Source organism: Haematobia irritans, chromosome 2 (assembly GCF_050003625.1).
Source record: "Haematobia irritans isolate KBUSLIRL chromosome 2, ASM5000362v1, whole genome shotgun sequence".
NCBI classification, from domain to species: Eukaryota; Metazoa; Arthropoda; class Insecta; order Diptera; family Muscidae; genus Haematobia; species Haematobia irritans.
The window spans coordinates 229,982,277-230,008,346 of NC_134398.1; the positions used below are offsets into that span (position 1 = coordinate 229,982,277).

At 34.6% G+C, this 26,070-nt stretch overlaps 1 protein-coding gene across 6 annotated transcripts in view; it reads left to right on the forward strand.

Moving 5' to 3' along the window:
• The window catches only part of for (cGMP-dependent protein kinase for), a 217,285-nt gene that overhangs the window by 149,452 nt on the left and 41,763 nt on the right, over positions 1–26,070 (forward strand). For 4 of the 6 annotated variants that reach the window (XM_075297789.1, XM_075297791.1, XM_075297790.1 and 1 more), the window contains one exon: positions 10,613–10,779. In XM_075297789.1, the coding sequence (XP_075153904.1) occupies positions 10,613–10,779 (167 nt within the window). Of the gene's footprint in view, positions 1–10,347; positions 10,506–10,612; positions 10,780–17,227; positions 18,102–26,070 lie in introns of those variants that run through there. The other 2 variants (XM_075297794.1, XM_075297793.1) reach the window with 2 other exon arrangements.

Genomic DNA, 26,070 nt, shown 5'->3' on the forward strand with positions numbered 1-26,070 from the left:
TCATGCATTAGTATTTGACAGATCACGTGGGATTTCAGACATGGTGTCAAAGAGAAAGATGCTCAGTATGCTTTGACATTTCATCATGAATAGACTTACTAACGAGCCACAACGTCGAATTTTCAGTGAATGGGCCCTAGAAAAGTTGGCAGAAAATCCGCTTTTTTATCGACAAATTTTGTTCAGCGATGAGGCTCATTTCTGGTTGAATGGCTACGTAAATAAGCAAAATTGCCGCATTTGGAGTGAAGAGCAACCAGAAGCCGTTCAAGAACTGCCCATGCATCCCGAAAAATGCACTGTTTGGTATGGTTTGTACGCTGGTGGAATCATTGGACCGTATTTTTTCAAAGATGCTGTTGGACGCAACGTTACGGTGAATGGCGATCGCTATCGTTCGATGCTAACAAACTTTTTGTTGCCAAAAATGGAAGAACTGAACTTGGTTGACATGTGGTTTCAACAAGATGGCGCTACATGCCACACAGCTCGCGATTCTATGGCCATTTTGAGGGAAAACTTCGGAGAACAATTCATCTCAAGAAATGGACCGGTAAGTTGGCCACCAAGATCATGCGATTTGACGCCTTTAGACTATTTTTTGTGGGGCTACGTCAAGTCTAAAGTCTACAGAAATAAGCCAGCAACTATTCCAGCTTTGGAAGACAACATTTCCGAAGAAATTCGGGCTATTCCGGCCGAAATGCTCGAAAAAGTTGCCCAAAATTGGACTTTCCGAATGGACCACCTAAGACGCAGCCGCGGTCAACATTTAAATGAAATTATCTTCAAAAAGTAAATGTCATGGACCAATCTAACGTTTCAAATAAAGAACCGATGAGATTTTGCAAATTTTATGCGTTTTTTTTTAAAAAAAGTTATCAAGCTCTTAACAAATCACCCTTTACATCTTTCGCCCGATATAGACTTATATGGCCCCAGAAGCCAGAGTTTTATCCAAATTTGGTTGAAATTTTGCACTAGGAGTACAATTAGTAGTGTAGTCAAGTGTGTTAAATTTTATTGAAATCGTTTCAGATTTAGATATAGCTCCCATATATATCTTTCGCCCGATTTTCCGTCATATGACCACAGAGTTCAAAGTTGTAGTCCGATTTACGTAAAATTTTGCACAAGGAGTAGAATTAAAATACTAAGTACGCATGTCAAATTTGGTTGAAATCTGTTCCGATTTCTATATAGCTTCCATATATATGCTTTTCCGATTTGGGCAAAAATGACCGAAATACCCACATTTTCCTTATAAAATCGCCACCGCTAAGTCGAAAACTTGTTAAAGTGACTCAAATTGTCCTTTATTTCTAATACATATCTATCGACCGATAAATCATAAATACACTTTTGCGTAGTTGCCTCAAAATTGGTTCAGATTAAAATGTTTCCCATATTTATACCCTGCGCCACACTGTGGAACAGGGTATTATAAGTTAGTGCATATGTTTGTAACACCCAGAAGGAGACGAGATAGACACATGGTGTCTTTGGCAATAATGCTCAGGGTGGGTCCCTGAGTCGATATAACCACGTCCGTCTGTCCGTCCGTCCGTCTGTCCGTCCGTCCGTCCGTCCGTCCGTCCGCCTGTCTGTGAACACATTTTTGTGATCAAAGTCTAGTTCGCAATTTAAGTCCAATCGCCTTCAAATTTGGCACATGTTCCTAATTTGGGTCAGAATAGAATCCTATTGATTTTGGAAGAAATCGGTTCAGATTTAGATATGGCTCCCATATATATCTTTCGCCCGATATGGACTAATATGGACCCAGCAGCCAGAGTTTTATACCGATTTGCTTGAAACTTTGTACAAACATAACACTTAGTCGCATAGTCAAGTGTGCAAAATTTGATTGAAATCGGTTCAGATTTAGATATAGCTCCCATAAATATCTTTCGCCCGATATGGACTTATATGGTCCCAGAAGCCACATTTTTGGCCGAATTTGGTTGAAATTTTGCACTTGGATAGTCAAGTGTGCAAAATTTGATTGAAATCGTTTGAGATTTAGATATAGCTCCCATATATATCTTTCGCCCGATATGGACTAATATGGTCCTAAAAGCCAGAGTTTTGGCCCAATTTGGTTGAAATTTTGCACAGGGAGTAGATTTAGCATTGTAGCTATGTGTGCCAAATTTGGTTGAAATCGATTCAGATTTAGATATAGCTCCTATATATATGTTTTTCTGATTTCGACAAAAATGGTCAAAATACCAACATTTTCCTTGTTAAATCGCCACTGCTTAGTCGAAAAGTTGTAAGAATGACTCTAATTTTTCTAAACTTCCAATACATATATATCGAGCGATAAATCATAAATAAACTTTTGCGAAGTTTCCTTAAAATTGCTTCAGATTTAAATGTTTCCCATATATTTTTACTAAAATTGTGTTCCACCCTAGTGCATTAGCCGACTTAAATTTTGAGTCTATAGATTTTGTAAAAGTCTATCCAATTCTGTCCAAATCGAGTGATATTTAAATTGTATGTATTTGGGACAAACCTTTATATATAGCACCCAACACATTTGACGGATGTGATATGGTATCGAAAATTTTGATCTACAAAGTGGTGCAGGGTATAATATAGTCGGTCCCGCCCGACTTTAGACTTTCCTTACTTGTTTTTCCTTACTTGTTTTTGCTTTTGGACAATAAAATTTAAAAAAGTTTTCATTACAGAAATTAATTTTCGTTAAAATAACGAATTAGTTCCTAATATTAAAGAAAATTGTAATTTTTTATTGCAAATGTTTTGTTGTGTAATCGAAAAGATTCGTTAACTCATTATTGAAGGTGTTATTCTGCTTCGTTATATCAACGAAAACTTCCTATGGCTCTTCGCTAATCATGTATCATTCTGTGCAAAATCTACATAGCAACAAATTTAATTCAAAATTATTATTGAATTTTAAAAAATATTAGATTATTTAATTAATTCACAATTTTTTTTTTTTAAATTAAAACAAAAATCATTCATAAAAATTACATGTATCAATTAATTTTTTATTTGACGTTGGTTATTGATACCAGCATACCAGTGATTAAAGAAATTCCAATTAAAAATTAATTGGATCTATTAATTTCGTGATTGAAGACAAAAAAAAATATATTTTTTCTGTGCAAGGCAAAAATAAAAATCGTAGTACAATATACACTGAAAAACGTTTAATTTGATTATCGGTAAACAATTCGGGCTAGTTAACCATAACATCAAAATTACTTCCCTTGTCTTAAATACTCAATTCTAAAGACTTATTTCTTGGGATCAAGTGGATTTAAGACACTGTTCCAAGTATGTGTAGCCATCCATTGTTGGTGATCATGAGCCACTATGGTGAGTACAACACGCAATTGATATTTTAAACAAACAAATTTTTATGATGTTTTCTGCTCACGTTCCTCCTGTTAAATGTTTACTCGGTGGTGATAGGGTGCGGTGGGTGATGTGGGGCTGGTAATGCTTGCTACCACCACCACCACCACCACCTATGTTTCTCAATGAATGTTTGTTTGTGCTATGTAGCTGGCCGTGTTGGAAGTCAACAGTGCACCAGTTGAGCGTTCGCATTCGTTGCTTACACTTATCGAATAAAATTTGACGGACGCGGTACCTCGTTTTATCCAAATCGCTCGATCGGTATTTGCTTCTTTATAGTATATTCTCGCACTCTCCAACTCATGCATTGTGAAGAGGGGGATACTATCGGTTATTTGATTCTACCTGCATTCAATTAACGAATGCGCCCTTAAACCGCCATATAAGCGTCTCATCAATTCAATCAAGGCCTTTTCATTTTTGCATTTCAAAATACGCAAATGTTGAAATGGTGTTTTTGGGCTAGCTTGTGAATGTGGTGACGCACAAATATATTCGCTCGCTATACGTTCCATTCCCAGTGAGAGTAAAGCGCGTCCAATGGCCGCCCGCCATACAGCGCCGTTACCGCCTTAACCACCCGCTGATACAAATGCAATGTGATGTGATTTTGTGGCAGTTGAATGCATGCGATTAATGAAAATTTCAACTAATGTTGGCAGTTTGTTAATAATTTCACCAAAATAACAAAACGAAAAACTAAACGCAATGCAGATATGAAAAATTTCCCATCGGAAAAGTAGAATATGCAGCAAAAAAAAAAATTGTTAAACAAATTGAGTTCTTCAATTTGCCAAAAGCTAAATGCAAACCGACAGACGGACATACAAATTGCTCTACAGACAGGTGTTGTGAATTAATTTGCAAGTCCAAAAACTAATAATTATAAAAAAAACAAGTAGACAACATCTTTAGTATTGAACATCCATTGATCGATCGATCGATCGATCAGCTGTGTAGCTCTTGGTGCAGTGCGGATTAGCTCTGCTCCATCTGTCTGTAGTCAGCTTGATTGTAATTGTGATAGGCGTAAATGAAGCTTTTTAATTACAATACACGAGATTAGCTCGTACATCGTACTATGGACATGCGAGACCTCCTCAGGCACTGACGCGTCGCCAGTGACATTGAGGGGGCTGTTAGCGCTGCTGCTGTTGCCGCTGTATGGCTTGCGTTGATTGAATTCACTGATCTGTGAATAACTGATGCGATGCAATGCACTGAAATGTGCTCTCCAAGTCAGTCTATTTCACAGCTACAGCAGCTTGGCGTAGTTTTTTGCTTTAGCTCTATTCAAAATTTGTTGACGACTGGTTTTGCGGAATGATTCCATGCCTTGGGCGACACTGCATAAATATATTGACCTGGACATATATCCAAAGGGATATAATTATTGTGGCGTCATTGTTTGTTATTAATATCCATTTATGGTAGTAATCTATGTCCATTCGAATTAGAGTAGCTACTAAAACTTGTAGTTATGATCCGAGTAAACGAAAAAGATCAATTGGGACCAATATGTCTCCATTGATAGCAATGAGATTTTAGGAATTGAGGCAGCATAAGAAAACCATAGAATTTTGTAACCATACACAAAAAAATTATTATCTAAATATTTGCAATTAAAATTTAAATTGAATTTTGAAAATTCTCTATTTAAATTGTACTTGATTCAAATAAATTCTTAGTTAATACAAACATTAATTTATCAATTAATTATTTAATTGCATCAATTAATTTTGAAGTTGACGTTGTTGATAACAGGTTGGCTGATAAGTCCCCGGTCTAACAAAGAAAAACACATTTTTTTGTCAAAATTCGTTTTTATTATTCAACATAGTTCCCTTCAAGAGCGATACAACGATTATAACGACCTTCCAATTTTTTGAGACCATTTTGGTAGTACTCCTTCGGTTTTGCCTCAAAATAGGCCTCAGTTTCGGCGATCACCTCTTCATTGCAGCCAAATTTTTTCCATGCGAGCATCCTTTTGAGGTCTGAGAACAAGAAAAAGTCGCTGGGGGCCAGATCTGGAGAATACGTTCTCAATGACTCGTGGCACGGTGCGTTGTCTTGGTGGAACAACACTTTTTTCTTCTTCATATGGGGACGTTTTGCCGCGATTTCAAACGCTCCAATAACGCCATATAATAGTCACTGTTGATGTTTTTCCCTTCTCAAGATAATCGATAAAAATAAATCCATGCGCATCCCAAAAAACAGAGGCCATTACTTTGCCAGCGGACTTTTGAGTCTTTCCACGCTTTGGAGACGGTTCACGGGTCGCTGTCCACTCAACCGACTGTCGATTGGACTCAGGAGTGTAGCGATGGAGCCATGTTTCATCCATTGTCACATATCGACGGAAAAACTCGGGTGTATTACGAGTTAACAGCTGCAAACACCACTCAGAATCATCAACACGTTGTTGTTTTTTGTCAAATGTGAGCTCGCGCGGCACCCATTTTGCAAAGAGCTACCGCATATCCAAATATTGATGAATGATATGACCAACACGTTCCTTTGATATCTTTAAGGCCTCTGCTATCTCGGTCATTCAAAATCATTTTGTGGATTTTTTTTGATGTTTTCGTCGGTAACCACCTCTTTCGGGCGTCCACTGCGTTCACCGTCCTCCGTGATCATTTCACCATGCTTGAATTTTGCATAATAAATCAATTATTGTTGATTTCCCTGGGGCAAAGTCCGGAAACTCATTATCAAGCCAAGTTTTTGCTTCCACCGTATTTTTTCCCTTCAGAAAACAGTATTTTATCAAAACACGAAATTCCTTTTTTCCATTTTTTTCACAATAACAAAAGTTGCTTCACAAAAGACGCTCTATCTCACAAACTAATTGACTTACAGACGTCAAATTTTGACGCGAATCATTTGAAGGTTGGTACTATATAAAAATAATATGCATTTAATGCTAGCGACGCCATCTATGAGTCAGACCGGAGACTTATCAGCCAACCTGTTACTATCATTTTTTAGATTAAAAAAACTTCATTTAATTGGATCAATTAATTTCATGTTTGAAGAAAACATTTATATATTTCTGTGTACTGTGGAATTTTCGTATAGCATCACGTGATTGAGAAATAATTCTAGGATAATCCAAAACAAATAAAGTTTAAAGGCCTAATCACTTTACAAAAAATTGCCCAGCTTTTGAAACTTTTCTATCACACTCTCTCTCGGTTCCGACTTGGCTACAAGCAGAAGATCACTGCTATTGAATTAAATATGGAATCCATTTTTGGTCATTGATATAATTCCGTCCTGGGATCCTTTACTTTCTTTACGTTAGAATGTTTTTTTTTTTTAATTTTTGACTTTTTCGATTTTTTTGTATCACTTTATCGATTTATATGATTATTGGGCAGATAACGTATGCTATTTTCAATGAAAGCACATAAAAAGATTCATTTTTAATGCTCGTCAAATCGTTATAGATGGCGAAAATTCTATGTTATACCTCAAAGTCAATTACAAAAAGTCGACTTTCTATTTTTAGTCTATTCTCGAATTCTGCATCCATTAAAACGAGGCAAATTTCTTTGCTCCAAAAATTTGGGCTAGTTTGAAAAATGGGATTGGATCCAATACTCTCTTCCATATTTGCTCTTTTGCCCAATTTACACGCAGAGAAGGAATATGATCACCTCAAACATGTTTCAAGAGCAAAATGTTACTTTTGTAGGGTGACCATGTTACATGTTTGTCACTAAAATGTTATTTTCTCGTCTAATATAACCTGCTTGCCGAAATCAGATACATGATTTCCGAGAAAATAATATGGTTGCGAAAACCATGTTACATGGTCACCACCCAAAAATAACATTTTGCTCTTAAAACATGTTTGAGGTGATCATATTCCTTCTCTGGGTGTAGGAACTAAGGATTCGGCATTTCTTCCAAATGATGTTATGTTAAGCCTCATGTTTTTTTTTTCTTTTGTGTACCTTAAAGTAAGATTTATTTATCTCTAAAAAGACAATTTTACGAATAAACTTCGTTGAAATAATCTTTTGTTTCGTAGAAAAGATTTATTTTTTTTTTGTGTAGTTTCCCAGCAAATTCTCCCCTTCTTTCTGAAAATTATCTCGGTGCTTTAAAAATAGGCCTCTGTGAAGGTGATATCTACCTCATTTGTGCGATATTAGTATTCAGTGAGTGACTTATTAAATTTGGTAGAAGAGGAGTGAGCTACACCCAAAAAAAATACTTTCTTCCGGAACGAAATTTTAGACAAACGAAACTCCCCTTTAATGTCAAGTATTTTCTTTAAGAGCAAATATATCCGAATTGATAACAAACGATTCTACCATTGTCTTAAAAAATTTTATTTGCTCCTAAATTAAAAAAAACTTAGCGTCAAAAGAAATCTTTGCTGGTCTAAAATGTCGTTCCTGACAAAAGAAAAATCTTCTTTCAGTATATGAGCCGTTGCGTTTCCAATTTGAAAGATCACTTTTTTACCCAAAAGGAACTTCTCTCTTATCACTGAGTGCTGCCCGATTCCATGTTAGATCAATGACAAGGAACCTCCATTTTATAGCCGAGTTCGACGTTCCACATTGCAGTGAAACCACTTAGAGAAGCTTTGAAACCCTCAGAAATGACACCAGCATTACTGAGGTGGGATAATCCACCGCTGAAAAACTTTTTGGTGTTCGGTCGAAGCAGGAATCGAACCCACGACCTTGTCCATGCAAGGCGGGCATGCTAACCATTGCACCACGGTGGCTCCCAGAGAAGTTAACCAATGTGGTATCACAATGGACTGAATAGTCTAAGTGAGCCTGACACATCGGGCTGCCACCTAACCTAACTTAACCTATCCAAAAGAAATCTAATTTTCTACAATAAGCTTCTAAGTGGGTCAATTATTCGTCATAGGTTAAGTAGCCTTGATTTCCTTTCTAATTTCCAGTGCATTGAAATGTTCCTACGAAATAGACCCACGAACTTGCCACGTTTTTCCCCACCGAACTTAGTTGAACCTGAAGATATAGAACGTAGTAATAAATTGTTCATGCAACAATCTTTTGATACAGGATTGTTGCATGAACAATTCAATTTGATGGACCACCCTCGTAAGAGATATTTTTCATATATTTCGAATGTGTTTTGAAGCTATGTATGGAGGCAATTGACTTCATTTATCAATATATATGCCTGAGTGATCAAAAACCGTTTTTTTCGAATATCGGGTTTTCTCGGTTTATAAAAGCAGATTTTGTCTAAAACCGGTGGGATGTTGAACCATTTATGGCGGTGGTTTTCATTAAAACACTTCATATTGAAAGGAAAATCTACTTTTATTATCACAAACTTTTTATTGTCAAAATAATTCTATAATTCTATATAATTCTATAATAATAATTTAATAAAAAGTTGGCCATAATTTTTTTCACAAACCACAATTTTCGTTGCACCTACTAAGAGGTTTTTTCATTGCAGTTTATTCAAATACCCAAATATATTTGCCTAAATTTGTTATTAAATTGACAATTTTGCAATGAAAATATAAATAACGAAAGCCGGTTGTTGTGGCCTTAAAAAAACGGTTCTAACGGTCCTTCGAAAATGGGATTTTCCCGAAAACCAGATAACCGGTTCACCGGTTTTGCTAGCTAGATCAGAAATTTTCACCCGAAATAATCAATTTCTTCAACTGAAATAGGTTAGGTTCAACATTCACGATTCTTTAATCGACCGTATGACTGGCCGGTTATACCGAATAGAGAGCACATGCGCACAGCACACTAGCAGATGTCTGACATTTACGACGCTAAAGTGTTGCTTTGCTGCTATTGTTGACGTTTTGTTGTTTATTGAAGTTGATTGTCATTAATTGGCAAAGTGAACTCGGCAATTGTTTACAATTTGTTTGTTACACTTTATGCGAGCGATGGCATTGCCCTCGGTGCTGACAATTTTCGTCGAATAAAGCATTATGCGATCATTCTCTGAAGGAGAGAGATGAAAGATAAGAAACAGAAACTAAAATCACAAAAATATTTTCTACAGTATTTTGAATAGTGCTTAGGGGACTTTGGGGTATAGAAAGAGAGGTGGTGAGAGACCCCTATATAGGTGACAAGACCCTCCACTCAAGTGTGTCACACACAGCAAAAGACTTGCAAATCAAAATAAAAGAAGCGGCAACAAAAAAAAAACGAAATAATGTCAAAACATTGGACGTGCGAATAGTGTCATCATCGATCGTGTCCAACATCATAACACGTACATGCAACCACTCAATTGTATGGTGCTAGTGTCTGACTTTCGATTTTGTTTGATATGAGCGACCACCTTTAGTCACAAGTTGGCCATAACCGAAGAGCTATCTCAAGCGTTATAGCCAAAGCCAACAAGGACAAATTGACATTCATTATGAGTCAAAAACGCCACATCAATTATTCCAAGGAATGCCATCGACTAGAGGAGGTGGTGGATAATTTACGTCATGAATTGCACTATACCCGCTTGGCCTTGGATGACAAAGACAATGAGGTGCAATCACTTAAGAAAGTCCTAAGAGAATCTCACAAATGTGCTACACATCATCATCATGAGCCGCCATCCTTGGTTGGAACAGCTGGCCACAGACATTTGGAACGCTGTGATGGCGTGGGAGGAGTTGTGACAGAAGAAGTAGGAAATCTTCCACATCCATCCTCCCATCACCCACATCAATCGACTGCCTCGCAGTTACAAGAGTTAATAGAACTGATTGAACATTTGCAATTGGCATTGCGTGAAAAAGAAACCGCCTTGAGCGAGTGTCAGGAACGCAATCGTTTCTTTTGCCAAAGCATTGCTCGCCTCCAGCAGGAGTGCCATACCAAAGATGACCTCATTGTTGAGCTACAAAACGAAATCGATAAATTCCGCCAAGTGGTTAGACCTTTGACACAGGTCTTTTTACAGCATCATAAAACCGAATGTGATGACCTTAATTGCTATATAGGCATGGAATCCACCAGGGTATTGCCTTCCGAGTATAAAAGGATTAAACGTCAAGGTTGTAGTGCTGAGCCGCTTGTCGATTTAGTGGAGGCTGAAGATAAGCTCATGAAAATACCCAAATCAGCCAAGTAATTGAGCCATTTAATATATTTTACTTATTTCTGAAAAAAAGTTTCTGGATTTTATTATCATATTCTGTTTATTAATAAAAAATTTTGTATTGCATTGGTTTCAGATCCCGTGAACTTATCAAATCTGCCATTTTGGATAATGACTTTATGAAGAATCTCGACATTACTCAAATTCGTGAGATTGTCGACTGCATGTATCCGGTGAAATATGCCGCCAAGAGTCTTATCATTAAGGAAGGCGATGTTGGCAGCATTGTCTATGTTATGGAAGGTAAGTGAAATATTTACAATTTAAGTCTAGTATAGTGAAATTATTGGTAACCATGTCAAAACTTTAGATTATGTGAATTTCTCGACGGTATTATCGATTATTACCATTTTCTCCTTATAAGCAACACATGGCGAAACTGCATTATTGACATATAAGAGAGTTGCCCTTAAAAAATGTCTACATTAATATTACAAATCACAAGATAGGGTTTCTCGTGTTAAGCATTTGAATTGGTCTATGGTTTTTTGTAGAGCCTAAAAGTATGCTAATATTTTTGTAGAATTTTAAATTCCCATCAGAATAAACGGTGACATAAAACGAGTAATGAAAAGGCAAAAACTGTCATCGGTCATGAACAGAGAATGAAGCCGATCCATTTTTGTCGGCGGAAGCTAACACAAAATTTTTGTGCCGGCGGCGGCTTGACGGCTAAATTTGTCCATTCGGCGGCGGACAATTATCCATTATAAAATCAATTTGAAGTTATTCGAATGGTAATGAGATTACTTGTACAACCAATCTTACAACCAAATTTAAATTTTAATCAAATTTTCTGAGCTATATTTTTGCAAAATGATTAAGCAGCTTGATATTGATTTATTGTGAGTGGAAGTTTCACAATACAGCAATTATTGACACATTTTTCTGATTGTAATCAATATTTTTGTTTAATTGGCGGCTAAATTTGAGTCGACATATTCGGCGGAGGCGTCGACTGGCAAAAGATGGATGGTCGGCGACTGAAATCGGCGGCACGACTCGGCGCCGCTGGTCATGAAGGTGTTGACCACAATTTTCGCCATTTCACAAAATGTAATCCATATCGAGTGCATGGAGAACGGTAAAAGGATATCGAACTGTTCTATGCCAAAATGCACGTCTAATTGAAGAAAACACGGACCACGTGACAAAGAAAAGGGCGCTATTTCACAATAATAACGCATCGGCTCAAATATCCCCCCTCACCACAGTCTTATTTGTCTTTTATTGACCATTATAATGTCATTAAACAATCTATACTTCACTACTAGAGACGGTCTACTCTAAAGGCTAAACTGTAAATAAACTTACTTTCGAATAATTGTCAAAAGCACACAAAGATTTAAAGCATAGAAAGTCGCCATAGTTAGACTATGAGCGAGTGAATCACAATATAAATATAAAAGTTAAGGCAAAAATGCCCCAAAAAGATTGACAAGCTAAAAAGGGCTAAACTCAAATGTTAAAAAAAATAAAATCTAAATACTTAAAGAACTAGAATATATACATAAATATTTACAAATTTCTTGAGTCCACTTTACTGGGCAGTGTTGTAGACTGTGTCTTCTAAGTTTAGGGAATTGAGTCTTCTGTGGTAGAATAACATCTTGCCGTCATTGTCATAGAGATATCCACCGTCTTTGAGGAGGGGTAGATATGCTGCTGAGAAGTACGTGTTGGGAATGATGTTCCTAGACGTTTAAGTTGAAAGGGTATCGAGTACTAGGCGATTCCTTAAGTTATTGCAACTCTTTTTCCATGAGAAGAGCATCAATTTTCAATGTGTTGGCTTTCTCGTAAATAAGGGCGTTGCTGGGATTTCTATTTGTACCATCCGGTCTTCTTCTGTAGTAGAGGCCAAGGCAGGATGATAAAATTTTCCTTTCCCAGATACGGATCTTCTCCATTCTGGAAGAGGTTATGAAGAACCACGAAGGGAATGCATAACCAAGAATAGGCCTAATGATCTGATTGAACAGAAGCAATTTTACTTCTGTAGGGAATCCTCCAAGTATCTTCGGAATGCCATGGTAGCCGTAAAAGATCCTTTTGGCTTTCTGTATAATATAGTCCACGTGTTTGGCAAATGTTAATCCGCTGTCAAATAAGACACCCAGATATTTCATCTCCCGCTTCTGCTGAATGGCCTCTCCGCTCATTGATAGGGAAGGGGTGAATCGCCGGTAAGATGGATGAGTAACTTTGCCAACAAAGACGACTGAAGTACATTTGTTCACATTGAGTTTTAAGCCCCATTTGCTGAAGAAGTTTTCCAGAGTACCCAAGTACTCGTTGAGTCTTCTTTCAGTATCTACGACCTTTTTTCCGGAAAATTTTGTTAATACATCGTCAGCATAGACAAGGAGGAGGTCACCAGGCGCACTGTTAGAAAAATATGTTTTTCATATGTTCCGATATAAACAAAATGTGTTTCGGGCACGATTTTAAACCACAATATATTTAAGTGCGAACATGTAATTTTCCTAAACTAACACTAAATGTTTGAGACATCTATGTTAATATGTTAGAATATATTATGTTTGGGGCATGAATGTTTCATAAAAATCATATGTGTGAATACAAACATATATAAATTTACAAATTTCAACTAAACATACATATGCTGTGATATTTTATTCAAAGCGACAGAGAGAGTATAGAGAGAAATAGAGATGGAAACCGGGAGAGTTGACGAAAGATATCAATATAACACAGCAAAAGAGTCAAAAGAGAACAATTTCTGTGAAACCGCTTGTATGTTGTTTCGGAAAACTGTTTTATGATAAGGCCAAAAATTTGATATGTTTAAGTCTAAATATTATTTAATTTGAATAAAGAGAATATACATTCTGAACCAAGAGAATAGACATTTGAAAAACAAACAGCTTATGTTTTCGCCTTGAGAGCAGCATTTTATGTATGTGTGGACATGTGGTTTGTTTATCATTTTGGCATTATTTTTTTCTTGGTTCGTTAAAATAAATCAGGGGTCTTCATAAAAATAACGAAAGGGCACTATACTCTTTTTAGAGTTAGGACGGTAAAATGAAATAAGGAGGAAATAGTGAAAAATTACACAGTAAAATGTAAAAAAACAAAGTTTAGTTTCTCTTTATTAAAAAGTAGTCCACGAGGAGTTGACGGACACCATCAAATATAAAAGGGGGCATTAAGTTCGACTTTTACAGCTAAAACAATTTAAAAAGTTTATTTTCTTTAAAATGAATTATTAAAGAAAAATAAAAGGAATTTTAGAGCGATGGTGTTAAATGCTAGTAAAAAACTGTTCACTCCTAAATAAATTTATGTTTATATTATAAAATTATGTATGTATGTTTATACTCGACTCCACGTTCTTCTTTTGTTAGTTTTTGAATTCCTTCCAAATTTTAAAGTTTTGTACAAAAACAGTTTTTTATTACAAGATTGTTATTTTTGAAATAAAAAATAATATTTTATCCAAAAATCATTCAATTTCGTTTATATCAAGCACTGTTACTGACTATAAATCTTTAATAACGCACATTTCGATGTTTCATTTAAAAAAATTAATATAGTATAAATATAAATGTGTAAATTAAAAAAAAAAAAAAAAAAAAAAATGTTCGGTCGGAGCAGGGATTGAACCCACGACCCTTTGCATGCAAGGCAGACATGTTAACCACTGCTCCACGTGGCAAACAAATGTATGTTTCTGTTAAATAATGTTATGTTTGCATGGGCTCGTGGGCGCTGCAAACTATGCTATATAAATGTAACTTAAAACGATAATTATCTACTGGTGACTATAACAGCTACGTAGCCCAGTGGATAGTGTGTTGGCTTACAAACTGTATGGTCCTCGGTTCGATTCTCCGTGCAGGCGAAAGGTAAAATTTAAAAAAATTATAAAAGTGAATAATTTCTTCAACATTATTTGTATTACAGAGAAAGGTGCCAATAACTAAAAAATTTCGTGGAAGTGAAAATTACGAGTATGTTAGGGAATGAGCACAATCGTGTTTGGGAAAAATTCTTCCAAGCATATAATATTTTTGGTTCAAAATGCTTCCAAACATATAATATGTTCACATAAAACAAACATATTAATGTTTCGGCAGTATGCAATAATATATGTGCTTCCTGCAAAATATGTTTGGAACATATGTTAAAGAAGCGATTTTTTTTGAGGGTGCGGTGGTTCAGGAATGTCTGACATGAAAATATTGTAAAGCATAGGTCCTAGGATAGATCCTTGAGGTACACCGGCTACTATTATTCTCCAGCTGGAAGTACTGTCGCCCACGTTGACAGCAAACGTCCTGTTGGCCAGGAAACTTGCCACAATGCTGCAAATGCCATCACCATATCCGAGGGATCTCATTTTGAAGATGATTCCGTTTTGCCATACTGAATCAAATGCCTTAGAGAAATCTAAGGCAACAGCAATGGCCCCATGTCTTTGGTTGAAGGCGTTTACGATATAATCCGAAAACGTCACCAAGGCATGATCGGTGGATAGGCTGGGTCTGAATCTAAATTGGCAAACCTTAGCAAATTTCGGTTCTCGGCAGCATCTTAGGTTAGGTTAGGTTAGGTGGCAGCCCGATTTATCAGGCTTACTTAGACTATTCAGTCCATTGTGATACCACATTGGTGAACTTCTCTCTTATCACTGAGTGCTGCCCGATTCCATGTTAAGCTCAATGACAAGGGACCTCCTTTATATAGCCGAGTCCGAACGGCGTTCCACATTGCAGTGAAACCACTTAGAGAAGCTTTGAAACCCTCTGAAATGTCACCAGCATTACTGAGGTGGGATAATCCACCGCTGTTCGGTCGAAGCAGGAATCGAACCCACGACCTTGTGTATGCAAGGCGGGCATGCTAACCGTTGCAACACGGTGGCTCCCCGGCAGCATCTTGGATCATTCCATGTATAAAATGCTCGAAGAGCTTGCCAAAAGAGGGCAGCAGCGAGATGGGCATGTAGCTGGATACTTGTTGGGCGTCGGATCCTGGTTTCCTTATAGGTATAACCATGGCTTTCTTCCAAGCCAAGGATAAATAGGCATTGTTGATGCAATGATTATATAGGGTGGTCAGGAATTCGTGCGTTTCCTTTCCAGTCTTTTTCAGGATGACATCTGGGATTTCATTGATTTCTGATGACCTCTTAGCTCGCTTCCGCTTAATGACACTGGCAATTCTCTTAGGTTTTATAAAACCTGATGAGGTCCAGAGCCTCACCGCAGTTAGACTAATCGAATTCGTCTTCAAACTGTTAACCCATCCTCCATATTCTTCTTGATTAGTCTCATGCAGTCCAATGAAAAGGTCAACAACAAATGTTTGAGTAATATTTTGCAAGACATCCAATCCGTTAAAAAATAAAAGCTTCGTTTAGCCAAGTAGATCGAGTTAATAGAAGACTTTGTTGAAAAATAAATCAACAATTTATTACACGGCCTTTACATAGGCTAGAAGCCATTCATTAAAGCACTAAGTAGATTAATTTAGCACAGCTCTTCATAATTCGCTATTTCCGATTTCATGTGAAAAACAAAATAAAAAAAAAACAAAATACGCAAAGAAGCGTTGATCTATACTGACACATATTCCACCTTAAACTCCCAGTCTGCCATGAAATATATAGTCACATTTGGCAAACAATTCACAACTTTTTATTTGACCTTTCTATTTTTTAATTATTATTTATTATTCAAAAATTCTGTAATACAAAGCCAATAGAGACCTGTAAATAATTAGTGAGTTTTGCAAGCAACATCAATTACATTTTTAATTGAATCAATTGAAAAATGAATTGAAATTTTCTAATGAAACCAATTAATTTTTTTAATAAAGTTTTTTTATGCCCAATGAAAACTGTGATTGATAGTATCATTTTGATTGATTGATAGTATGTCAATTAAAAATCTAATTGCACAAATTAATTTCGTGATTGAATCACAAAAAAAATCTGTATTCCTTGCCTTTAAAATTGCTAATAAATAAATATATTTTAATTTATTATTCTTAATTTGTTTTTCTTGGGCCTTTTCAAGTTGTTAATAGTACCCATAAGAAGAGTCATTTTTATGCTGAAAACCAATTTGTATGGAATTTTAATTTAAATTGTACAAACATCGATTTTAATTTCAATGAGTTCTATTGTCATATTAAAATGCGTTAAATATTCGAATATATTTATTTCCAAATATTATTTGTATTAACACAATTAATTTAAAAATGTTTACCTTTTTTCCTGTGTGTTTATTCTATTTGAATTTTAGTAATGCCTCTAATTCAATTGAAATCACAATTCAAATTCATTACCACTACAAGTACATATGCTCAAGTACCGGAAATTAAATCTACTATACGATTGGCAACACTATTTCCATTCAAAGGTATTTGTGAGAGTATATATTCTCTTTCACTCTCTTCTCTTTATGTGTTGTTCCCCCAACAAAACATCAAGCGCCAAACATTGAGTTTTTGCATTGTTGCTATTGTATTTTCTTGCTACTATTATTGTTGTTATTATTTTAGATCATGTCTTGGGTCTTCGATATCCAACAATAATGGACATGCGTTTGTGTTTGTGTGTGTTGCCCATATGAAATTTGAAAAAGAGTGTATGTTGCTTTACCACTTCCAGATGAGTTTGCTGTGATCAGCCATTGTTGGTTCGTTCAGTCGTGTTTTGATCATTACGCGGAGAGCAACGTTTTAGCGCGAGCTGTCCCCCACAAAATCGATGGACAGTGAGTTTTCGACGAGTTTTAAAAAACAAAAGTGTATGGCTTCGCGTTTTGTGTGAGGAGTTTAAGACGAAGAACGGCCTTTATATTTATGGCAATAATATTCCCTTTTAATTTTCGATCTTGTCTTTGTGCCTCTCTTGCTTTGTGTTCTTCATCCGAAACAATAGCTGAAATAACTATAATAGCAACAAAACACACACACACATGCAATAGCTCTTTGAAAATGTTGTGGAAGAAAGAAAAAACAAAAGAAGAGAATCAATCATAAGTAAATAAATGAAGAAACAGAAAAAAACAAAATCATTAACCACAGCAACAACAACAACAAATTAGTGTTCATATGAAAATCAAAGTATTGTTGTTTATGGTCCCTCTTCTTAATAAAAATAAAAAAATAAAATTGTGTGTGATTGTGTTTTAATATCTCCGCGACGACGACTCGCGTGTGCCAGTTTTTATTTGCTTTCATTACAACAATAAAACAAAAACTAAACAACAATAAAGAAAAATTATTGAATTAAATGTGCGATTCTCATTGAAAATAATTTAAAGAAAAAAAAAACAAATTTGTTTTAATGATAACAAATGTCAGTTCATAAAGACTAGTACTCGTTTGAACAACAACAACAAAAAAACAACAAACCAAGAAAAGTGAATAGAACAAAAATAGAAGAGTGATACAATTGTTATTATGGCTATGAGGTTGGTGGTGATTGTATCTCTTCCTGCTATCTTGGGATTCGTGTGCTAGCTTCCTTTGGGAAAACAAGCGTCACGACACATAATCTTTTGTTATCGTTTGCATGCTACTTCAAAGTATGTTTGTATAATTATGTGCTCTATTTTTGTGAAGAAGAAATGCATTCGTAGATTGTGTACCTGTCCCAAGCAGCCTGTCTGCCTACCTATTTGTCTGCTGCTACAGCAGCTGATTCACTATACATATAATTTTTTTTAGTATAAAATTTCCTGATTTCAAAATTCTGTAATTCTGCACCCAATCAGCCATCGTCATTCGTTTGTTGGTCGGTTTGTGCTGGTGGTGTTGTGTTGTTATTTGCAGTCTTATTGTGATACTCCATGTTGACTTTATGCATTATGAGTTTGGATCATGCAACAGCTGTTACTTGCCTTGTTGTTGTTGCTGTTATAGAGGTGTATATTATGTCTTCTCTTCTTCCTTTGTTCATCGTTATGCATAATCACATCACAACACGCCGATGTAAAGTAGGAACTCAACAAACACGCACATCGTTCACTACAACACTCAGGGTTCGCAAACACAGCACTCGGTTATTAAATTATGATATTATCGTAATAATAATAGGGTCACCTAATTTTAATAATGGCCATGAAGAACTATTGGCAATGCCATCAAATGACACTGAAATTGTGAATTTGTCATTACCATAACAAGCATGATGAAGTTTATGGGACCAAAATTTAAATTAAAATGTAAACATTTTGCCACTGACAGATCTAACACAAGATTGTAAGCGACGATCCAGTTAATCTCAATATAAAAATCTTCATATAAAACTCTTATTGGAATTACATATTTACTAAAATACAATTAGTGTTAAACCTTCCAAAGAAAACCAATTAGACTTGGAATCAATATCAAACTCTTAAGGTCATCATCTTTGATCAAACTTTTGATTGAGTTTACATTTCATTCTATATATTGCAAAACTTTTTCCTTTCTTGTAAAGCGACTGGAGCTTCTGTAGGTTTATACTGGCACTGGAACTGGGACAAGTGCACTCAACAAAAAAATTTTCTCGGATCCAAAAATTTTGACCTTCTTTTAAAGATTTTGGTTTTTGATACAGAGCCAAAGATGCGGCTTCTTTAAAATAAAGACATTTTTTAGCGACCTCTTCGGCTTTAAATCTAGTATCAATAAAATTAAAATTACGATACAGATCTCTTTTATCGAATTTTCTTTCTCTTTTCGCGGTATATTAATAAAGTTATTCACTTACAAAAAAATGCCAGTTTAAAAATCCAAATTGTAACGGATACTTCAAAGTAAAAGATGTTTTCTTAATTCCATAGAAACTTTAAACCAAAAAAGCTAAATCCTCAAAATAAGTCTTAGCTTATATTTGAAGCGTTTTTATCTTAAATCCAAAGATTCAATATTTCAGTTAATTTGAAGACAATTTTTTAAATCAAAAATGGATGTATTTGCTTTAAAGAAAATTTGCCTTAGTTTTTAATTTTAATGGTGTGGTTCGCAATATTCCAAAATTTGTGCCCTAAATTTAATGAAAAAAATCTTTGAAGTAAAGATTATAAACTTTAGTTTAATTAAAATTTCATTATTTTATAGAAATTTGTTCCATTAAAATTTCATGATTTTAAAGAAATTTTGTAAATTGCGCATCCTAAAATTTAGGTTGTGAAATCTTTAATATTACATAAATATCTTTTTCAGTGTGTTTATACTCCAGGATCTATACCCGTACCAGTCCAAGGATTGGTTCAAAATAGGCCTCCGTAGAAGTAAATACACTGAAAAAAACAGTAAACCCACTAGGAAGAAAACTGTTGGTTAATTTTAGAAAATTTAGATTATTTTTAGAAAATTTTAACTAAACAGTATTACAACCGCTGACATCACGCCGGTATCACAAATATAAGTAAATATTTTTCGACAAATTCAAGACAATTTAATACACAGAGTTTTGTCCACTTGTTAAAGAAAATTGTATAGTTTGAAGGAAAAGATTACAGTTCAAAATAGCAAGAATGTACACAGAAAAAAATTCCGTGGTTAAACTAACGCAAAATTTAACTTATTTTTATTGGAAAAAAATTATTTGCTTCTAAAGGGTGATTTGTTAAGAGCTTGATAACTTTTTAAAAAAAAAAACGCATAAAATTTGCAAAATCTCATCGGTTCTTTATTTGAAACGTTAGATTGGTCCATGACATTTATTTTTTGAAGATAATTTCATTTAAATGTTGACCGCGGCTGCGTCTTAGGTGGTCCATTCGGAAAGTCCAATTTTGGGCAACTTTTTCGAGCATTTCGGCCGGAATAGCCCGAATTTCTTCGGAAATGTTGTCTTCCAAAGCTGGAATAGTTGCTGGCTTATTTCTGTAGACTTTAGACTTGACGTAGCCCCACAAAAAATAGTCTAAAGGCGTCAAATCGCATGATCTTGGTGGCCAACTTACCGGTCCATTTCTTGAGATGAATTGTTCTCCGAAGTTTTCCCTCAAAATGGCCATAGAATCGCGAGCTGTGTGGCATGTAGCGCCATCTTGTTGAAACCACATGTCAACCAAGTTCAGTTCTTCCACTTTTGGCAACAAAAAGTTTGTTAGCATCGAACGATAGCGATCGCCATTCACCGTAACGTTGCGTCCAACAGCATCTTTGAAAAAATACGGTCCAATGATTCCACCAGCGTACAAACCACACCAAACAGTGCATTTTTCGGGATGCATGGGCAGTTCTTGAACGGCTTCTGGTTGCTCTTCACTCCAAATGCGGCAATTTTGCTTATTTACGTAGCCATTCAACCAGAAATGAGCCTCATCGCTGAACAAAATTTGTCGATAAAAAAGCGGATTTTCTGCCAACTTTTCTAGGGCCCATTCACTGAAAATTCGACGTTGTGGCAGATCGTAAGTCTATTCATGATGAAATGTCAAAGCATACTGAGCATCTTTCTCTTTGACACCATGTCTGAAATCCCACGTGATTTCAGACATGGTGTCAAATTTTCAATCTTACTTTTTTTTAAGTGTGTCTCAAAAATTTTATGAACTAAATGTGAGTATAAAGTTCAATGACCGTACACATAAGTTCAATATCAATCAATATCGTACGATTCCCAAAAATAGTTAAAATGATCATCATTTGGCGCCAATGATTTTCTTCTTTACTTTTAGTTAATTTTTTCTTCTATGAGATGATGTAATTTCGTGAACTGCAGTTAAAAAGTACAACAGGGCATTAAAATTTCCTGGTTTTAACAACGCTTTGTGGAAATCTCAAAATGTGGGGTAAAATTTAGTTCAATTTTCTTGCGTGGTAGTTCATTCTTCCTATAAAACAGTTCACTTTTTTTCGGTGTACCATACGAACTTCAAGATGGGCAAATATGCAGTAAAATTTACAAATTCAAAAAAAAAATGAGAAGTACGAATTTAGTACGAATTTTTTAGTTCATTTAACTAACGTTCGCAAAAAATATTAGAGTAAACGAAAATTTCTCAAAATATATTAATTCAATGAGTTAAATTGGCTTTAGTGAAATATTCATAGTGTACAAATTGCTTTGACTTGTATTTCAAAATAAAAGTTGTACAGGCGATCAAAAGAATATAAAGGTCGGTGCAACATATCTTAGTCACAGTGGTGCAATGGTTAGCAAGCCCGCCTTGCATACATAGGGTCGTGGGTTCAACCCCAGTTTCGCCGTAAAATTTTTGGCGATGGGTTATCCCCCCTCAGTAATGCTGGTGATATTTCATCACTGTGGTAGAATAAGTTGTTATTCGACCACCCTCGAAATTAACCTCCCAATGTTAGTGTTGATTTTGATGTCATGGAAAACTCAAAACCTTGTCCAAAGTGGTTCCCACCTCCATCTCAGCGCTGTTTCTTTGACAAACTTTGTTTTCAAATTGTCAACAATATTACAGAAGTTATCTGTTCCGTGAAATGAAGCTATTCAGAGAAGGAATATGATCAGCCCAAACATGTTTCAAGAGCATATTATTATTTTTGGTTTGAAGTATTTTCAGTTTGAGGTATTTGTACACGGAATATCTTTTATTTAATTTCTACAAGCCATTTGTAAACGTATTTCTATTGCGGAATTTCTATTTTTTTTTTGTTTTTTGTAAAATGGTTGAATGAATATTATATGTATTTATTTACATTTACGAATATGAATAACAAATTTAACCCATTATCTAATTACCTTAAAACGTTTGCTAGAATATTTCACTGGAGTAATTTTTTGGCCAGAAAGCACGAACGAAAAATAGCCAGAGTGAACAAATATTGACAAATATTTGAGGAATTTTTAAAAGACTCGTGTATTTTTCAATGTTCTTAAAAAGTGCATATGTAATGCTACTTCAGACATTTTATATCAAAATATAAACGGCCATAGCTAAAAAATTTAGGTCAATTAGATAGAATAATATTAATAAATATAACAAAATTTTGGCAATAAACTTCAATATATCATATCTAGGAAAATTTTAAAAATCATTATCAAAACTTCGATGGGAAATTGGTTTTAAAGAAAAAAATTCAATATTTCTTTTGTTGTTGTTTTCAATCTGTATCTCGTCACAATTCTCTTCCCAAATACTGTTCATGTACTTCATATGTACATTTTGGTTACAAAACTATTCTTGCCTACATTCTGGTTTTGTTATTTTCATTTCCAATGTATTTAAACCATTGTTGATCGTTTCCAGCGCATGTATGGAAATTGATTCTTGTGCAAAACCGCATACAAAAAGAAACGAAACGGAACAGGGCTCATAGCAGAAACGGATTAGCTTAATATGCAAAGAAAAAAAGTGAAAGTGAGCTCATGTTTATGACAAGCGTTCCATTGCATTTGGCCAACAATTTTAATGCACGTAGGGTCTAAGCAATCTGTGTTTCTAAACCTTGTTCTCGTTACATGTTTAATTTTTTTTTCAAACATTCTCCGATTTCATTTAAGCCACCTATGTTGCAGCAGTTCATCGAAACAATGGATATCAGATTACACTTACATGCCTGCTTTCGTAAGCCATACTCATAAACACAATTATGGCTGTAAACTCCTATGGATTTTCTCTCAATTAAAACTGTATTCCGATGATTGGCTTTGTTGTTGTTATTGTCTATAAGCACTATAGCCACAATCAATAACAGCAACAATACTAAGAACAATCACACAGATTTATCGATTATTTTCCCATCTAATGTTGTTATTTTGTCTCCTCGTCAGCTCTCACTCTCTTTAATTCTTTGAATGCTGATAATGTGCATGAAGGAAATTTAATTTTGTTGTTAAAAATCTGCTCATCAGCTCTCACTCTCTTTAATTTTTTGGATGCCGATAATGAGCATGAGGAAAATTTAAAAATTCTGTATACTTTTTTTGTTTTTATTTTGAATTCCGGTTTTTGTCTTTAGGTCGTTGGTCGAAAATTGCATTAATCGTTGTCATCTGACAGACAAACAAGCGACATTATGCCAAAAAAAACTCTTTGTATAGTCTCTGAAAAATACCACGCTAGGCACGATTGCAAGAAAAACCTTTCAAACATTTCGAATGATTTTTGGGAGTGTTTTTGGTACAACAAAAAAATCGATGTTTGTTATCTTAGGTTGAGGTGGGGGTGAATAAGTGTCATACAATTTTGTGAGAGGTGTAGTAATATTGGAGATTTTGAAACTACATTGCATATAGTATTTAATATTTATGGTTTTATGGTTGCATATACCCTAAAGTACATACAATTATCTTCCAATGAGTTTATTTTTGCACATTCAATGACCGGTTATATTATATATCATGGGTCATTGGAATAAAAATCCAAAAAATATATTGACATAGAAGCATAAGTCCGTTAAAAGACAAAAATTCATGCTACGCCAAATTATTTCGTATGAGAATTGTCGTGAAAACCAACCAGCTAGAAAAGGTGAGGGACGGATGGATTTTACAGAGTATGTTATTGTGTTTTTTATTTCTTCTTTTATAATGGTTTTGTAAAAAATAACTTGATTTTGTATATATGTGCAAAAATGATGATGTGATATTATTGTCAAACATTTATTGCCTACTATATGGGTGTCTTTAACACACCATAATCACAAAGAGCACCCAAACAAGCAATAAAGTTACACGTTATAATTATTTTAAATTCTTTGTTTATGTAACAAAAGAATTTTGAAAATAAAAAATACAAAAAAATATTCACGCTTTCACGTTATGTGATAAGAGGCTATGCTCGTCGTTATTGGTCATATTGACACGCGTCATTAGTAAAAACCATTCAACAGAAAGACAATAAACATTATAAAATTATAAATTTGTACTAATAACAAAAGAACAAATTGGATATTGGAATATATATCATTTATCAGCTAGAGTCATTTAACTATAAATTGATAGAGAAAAAAAAAACAAAGCATTTTTTATTTTTACTACATTTTACAATTTTCAAATAAATCTGGAGTATACAAGACAAGTGTAACAATAATTTGAGTTTGTATATTCCTTATCAGCTAGTAAACTAAACGTGCGAAATTAAATGTAGGAAATTCAATAAAATATTGTTAAGGGTTTAGGAAGTAGTAATTTATCAACTTGTAATGTAAATCACAGTAAAACATGTCCATAATGATATGTTTGCACTCGGCTAGATTATATTTCAAATAATAGTACAATTTTTACAATACTAATCAGATTTCCTTAATATTTTTGGATTATAGAAAACGTGTATTATCTTGTTCTGAAGCTTATCCAAGCTGATATATCATTAGTAAATGACAATCACTTGATATTTAAACATTGGCGATACCTAAACTATTATTGTTTCTTCTAGCACTGAGAAAAATAAATAAATGATAAATATCTCTTGCCCTTAAAGTACGAATGCGACTTTTGCTTTGCATGCACAGAAATTAATCGATCCAAGCAAAATTTTAATTGAAATTTCTTCCATCACGAAGACGATAATATCAATCACAAAATTAATTAGAAATAAAAAAATATGCAAATTAATCGATTTCTACCGGCATTTTCAATTAATATTCTATTTTGGTTCAATTAAAAGTTTAATTGGTATTGGCCGAAAAACTTAATTAATTTTTTTAATTGAGGCTTTTAATGATTTATTGTATTATTGTGTATTTATTTATGATTTCTTATGAATTATCCGATTATAATTATAGTTGGATTTTTCTTTAGATTTGAGTCAACATTTAATGAACCAACGAATGATAATTAGTATGAAACTAATTATTTTCGAACTAAATTTGCAATTATATTTTTAATTGGAAACATTTTTTTATTTCAATAAACTGCTAATTGGTGTTTTAAATTAAAAATGTAACCATTTTCACTCAATTTATTAACCCTTATATTATTTTGGGGTCATTTAATGACCCACATCGTATTTTTCATCAGCGTATTTCTTACTGTTGGAATATAAATAAAAGTTCTTACTACTCAGCAAGAATTCAGTACATGTCAACAATTTATGCGCTGACTAGTAAGAACTTTTATTTATATTAAAGTTAGCAAAAAATTATTCAAATAAGGAACATTTACTCATATTGTGCAAAATTTAACTAAAATCAAGTAATCTTCATAAACTAAAATAAAGTTCAGTTGGCATTAGAGCCCCTTTTTTCTGGGTGTACTAATGGACATATTTTGGTTATAGTTGTTGATAACGCAATTCTGCGATACCAAGTTTTTCTCCTTGATCCGAAGTCGATAAACTTTTCAATATAGAAAAGAAAATGCTGTAAAATTGTGATCAATTTATCCTTAAAAATTGGAAATAAATTAGTGATATAGTAGGAAGCCACCGTGGTTAGCATGCCCGCCATCGATTCCTACTTCGACCGAACACAAAAAAGTTTTTCAGCGGTGGTTTGTCCCACCTCAGTAATGCTGGTGACATTTCTGAGGGTTTCAAAGCTTCTCTAAGTGGTTTCACTGCAATGTGGAACGCCGTTCGGATTCGGCTATAAAAAGGAGGTCCCTTGTCATTGAGCTTAACATGGAATCGGGCAGCACTC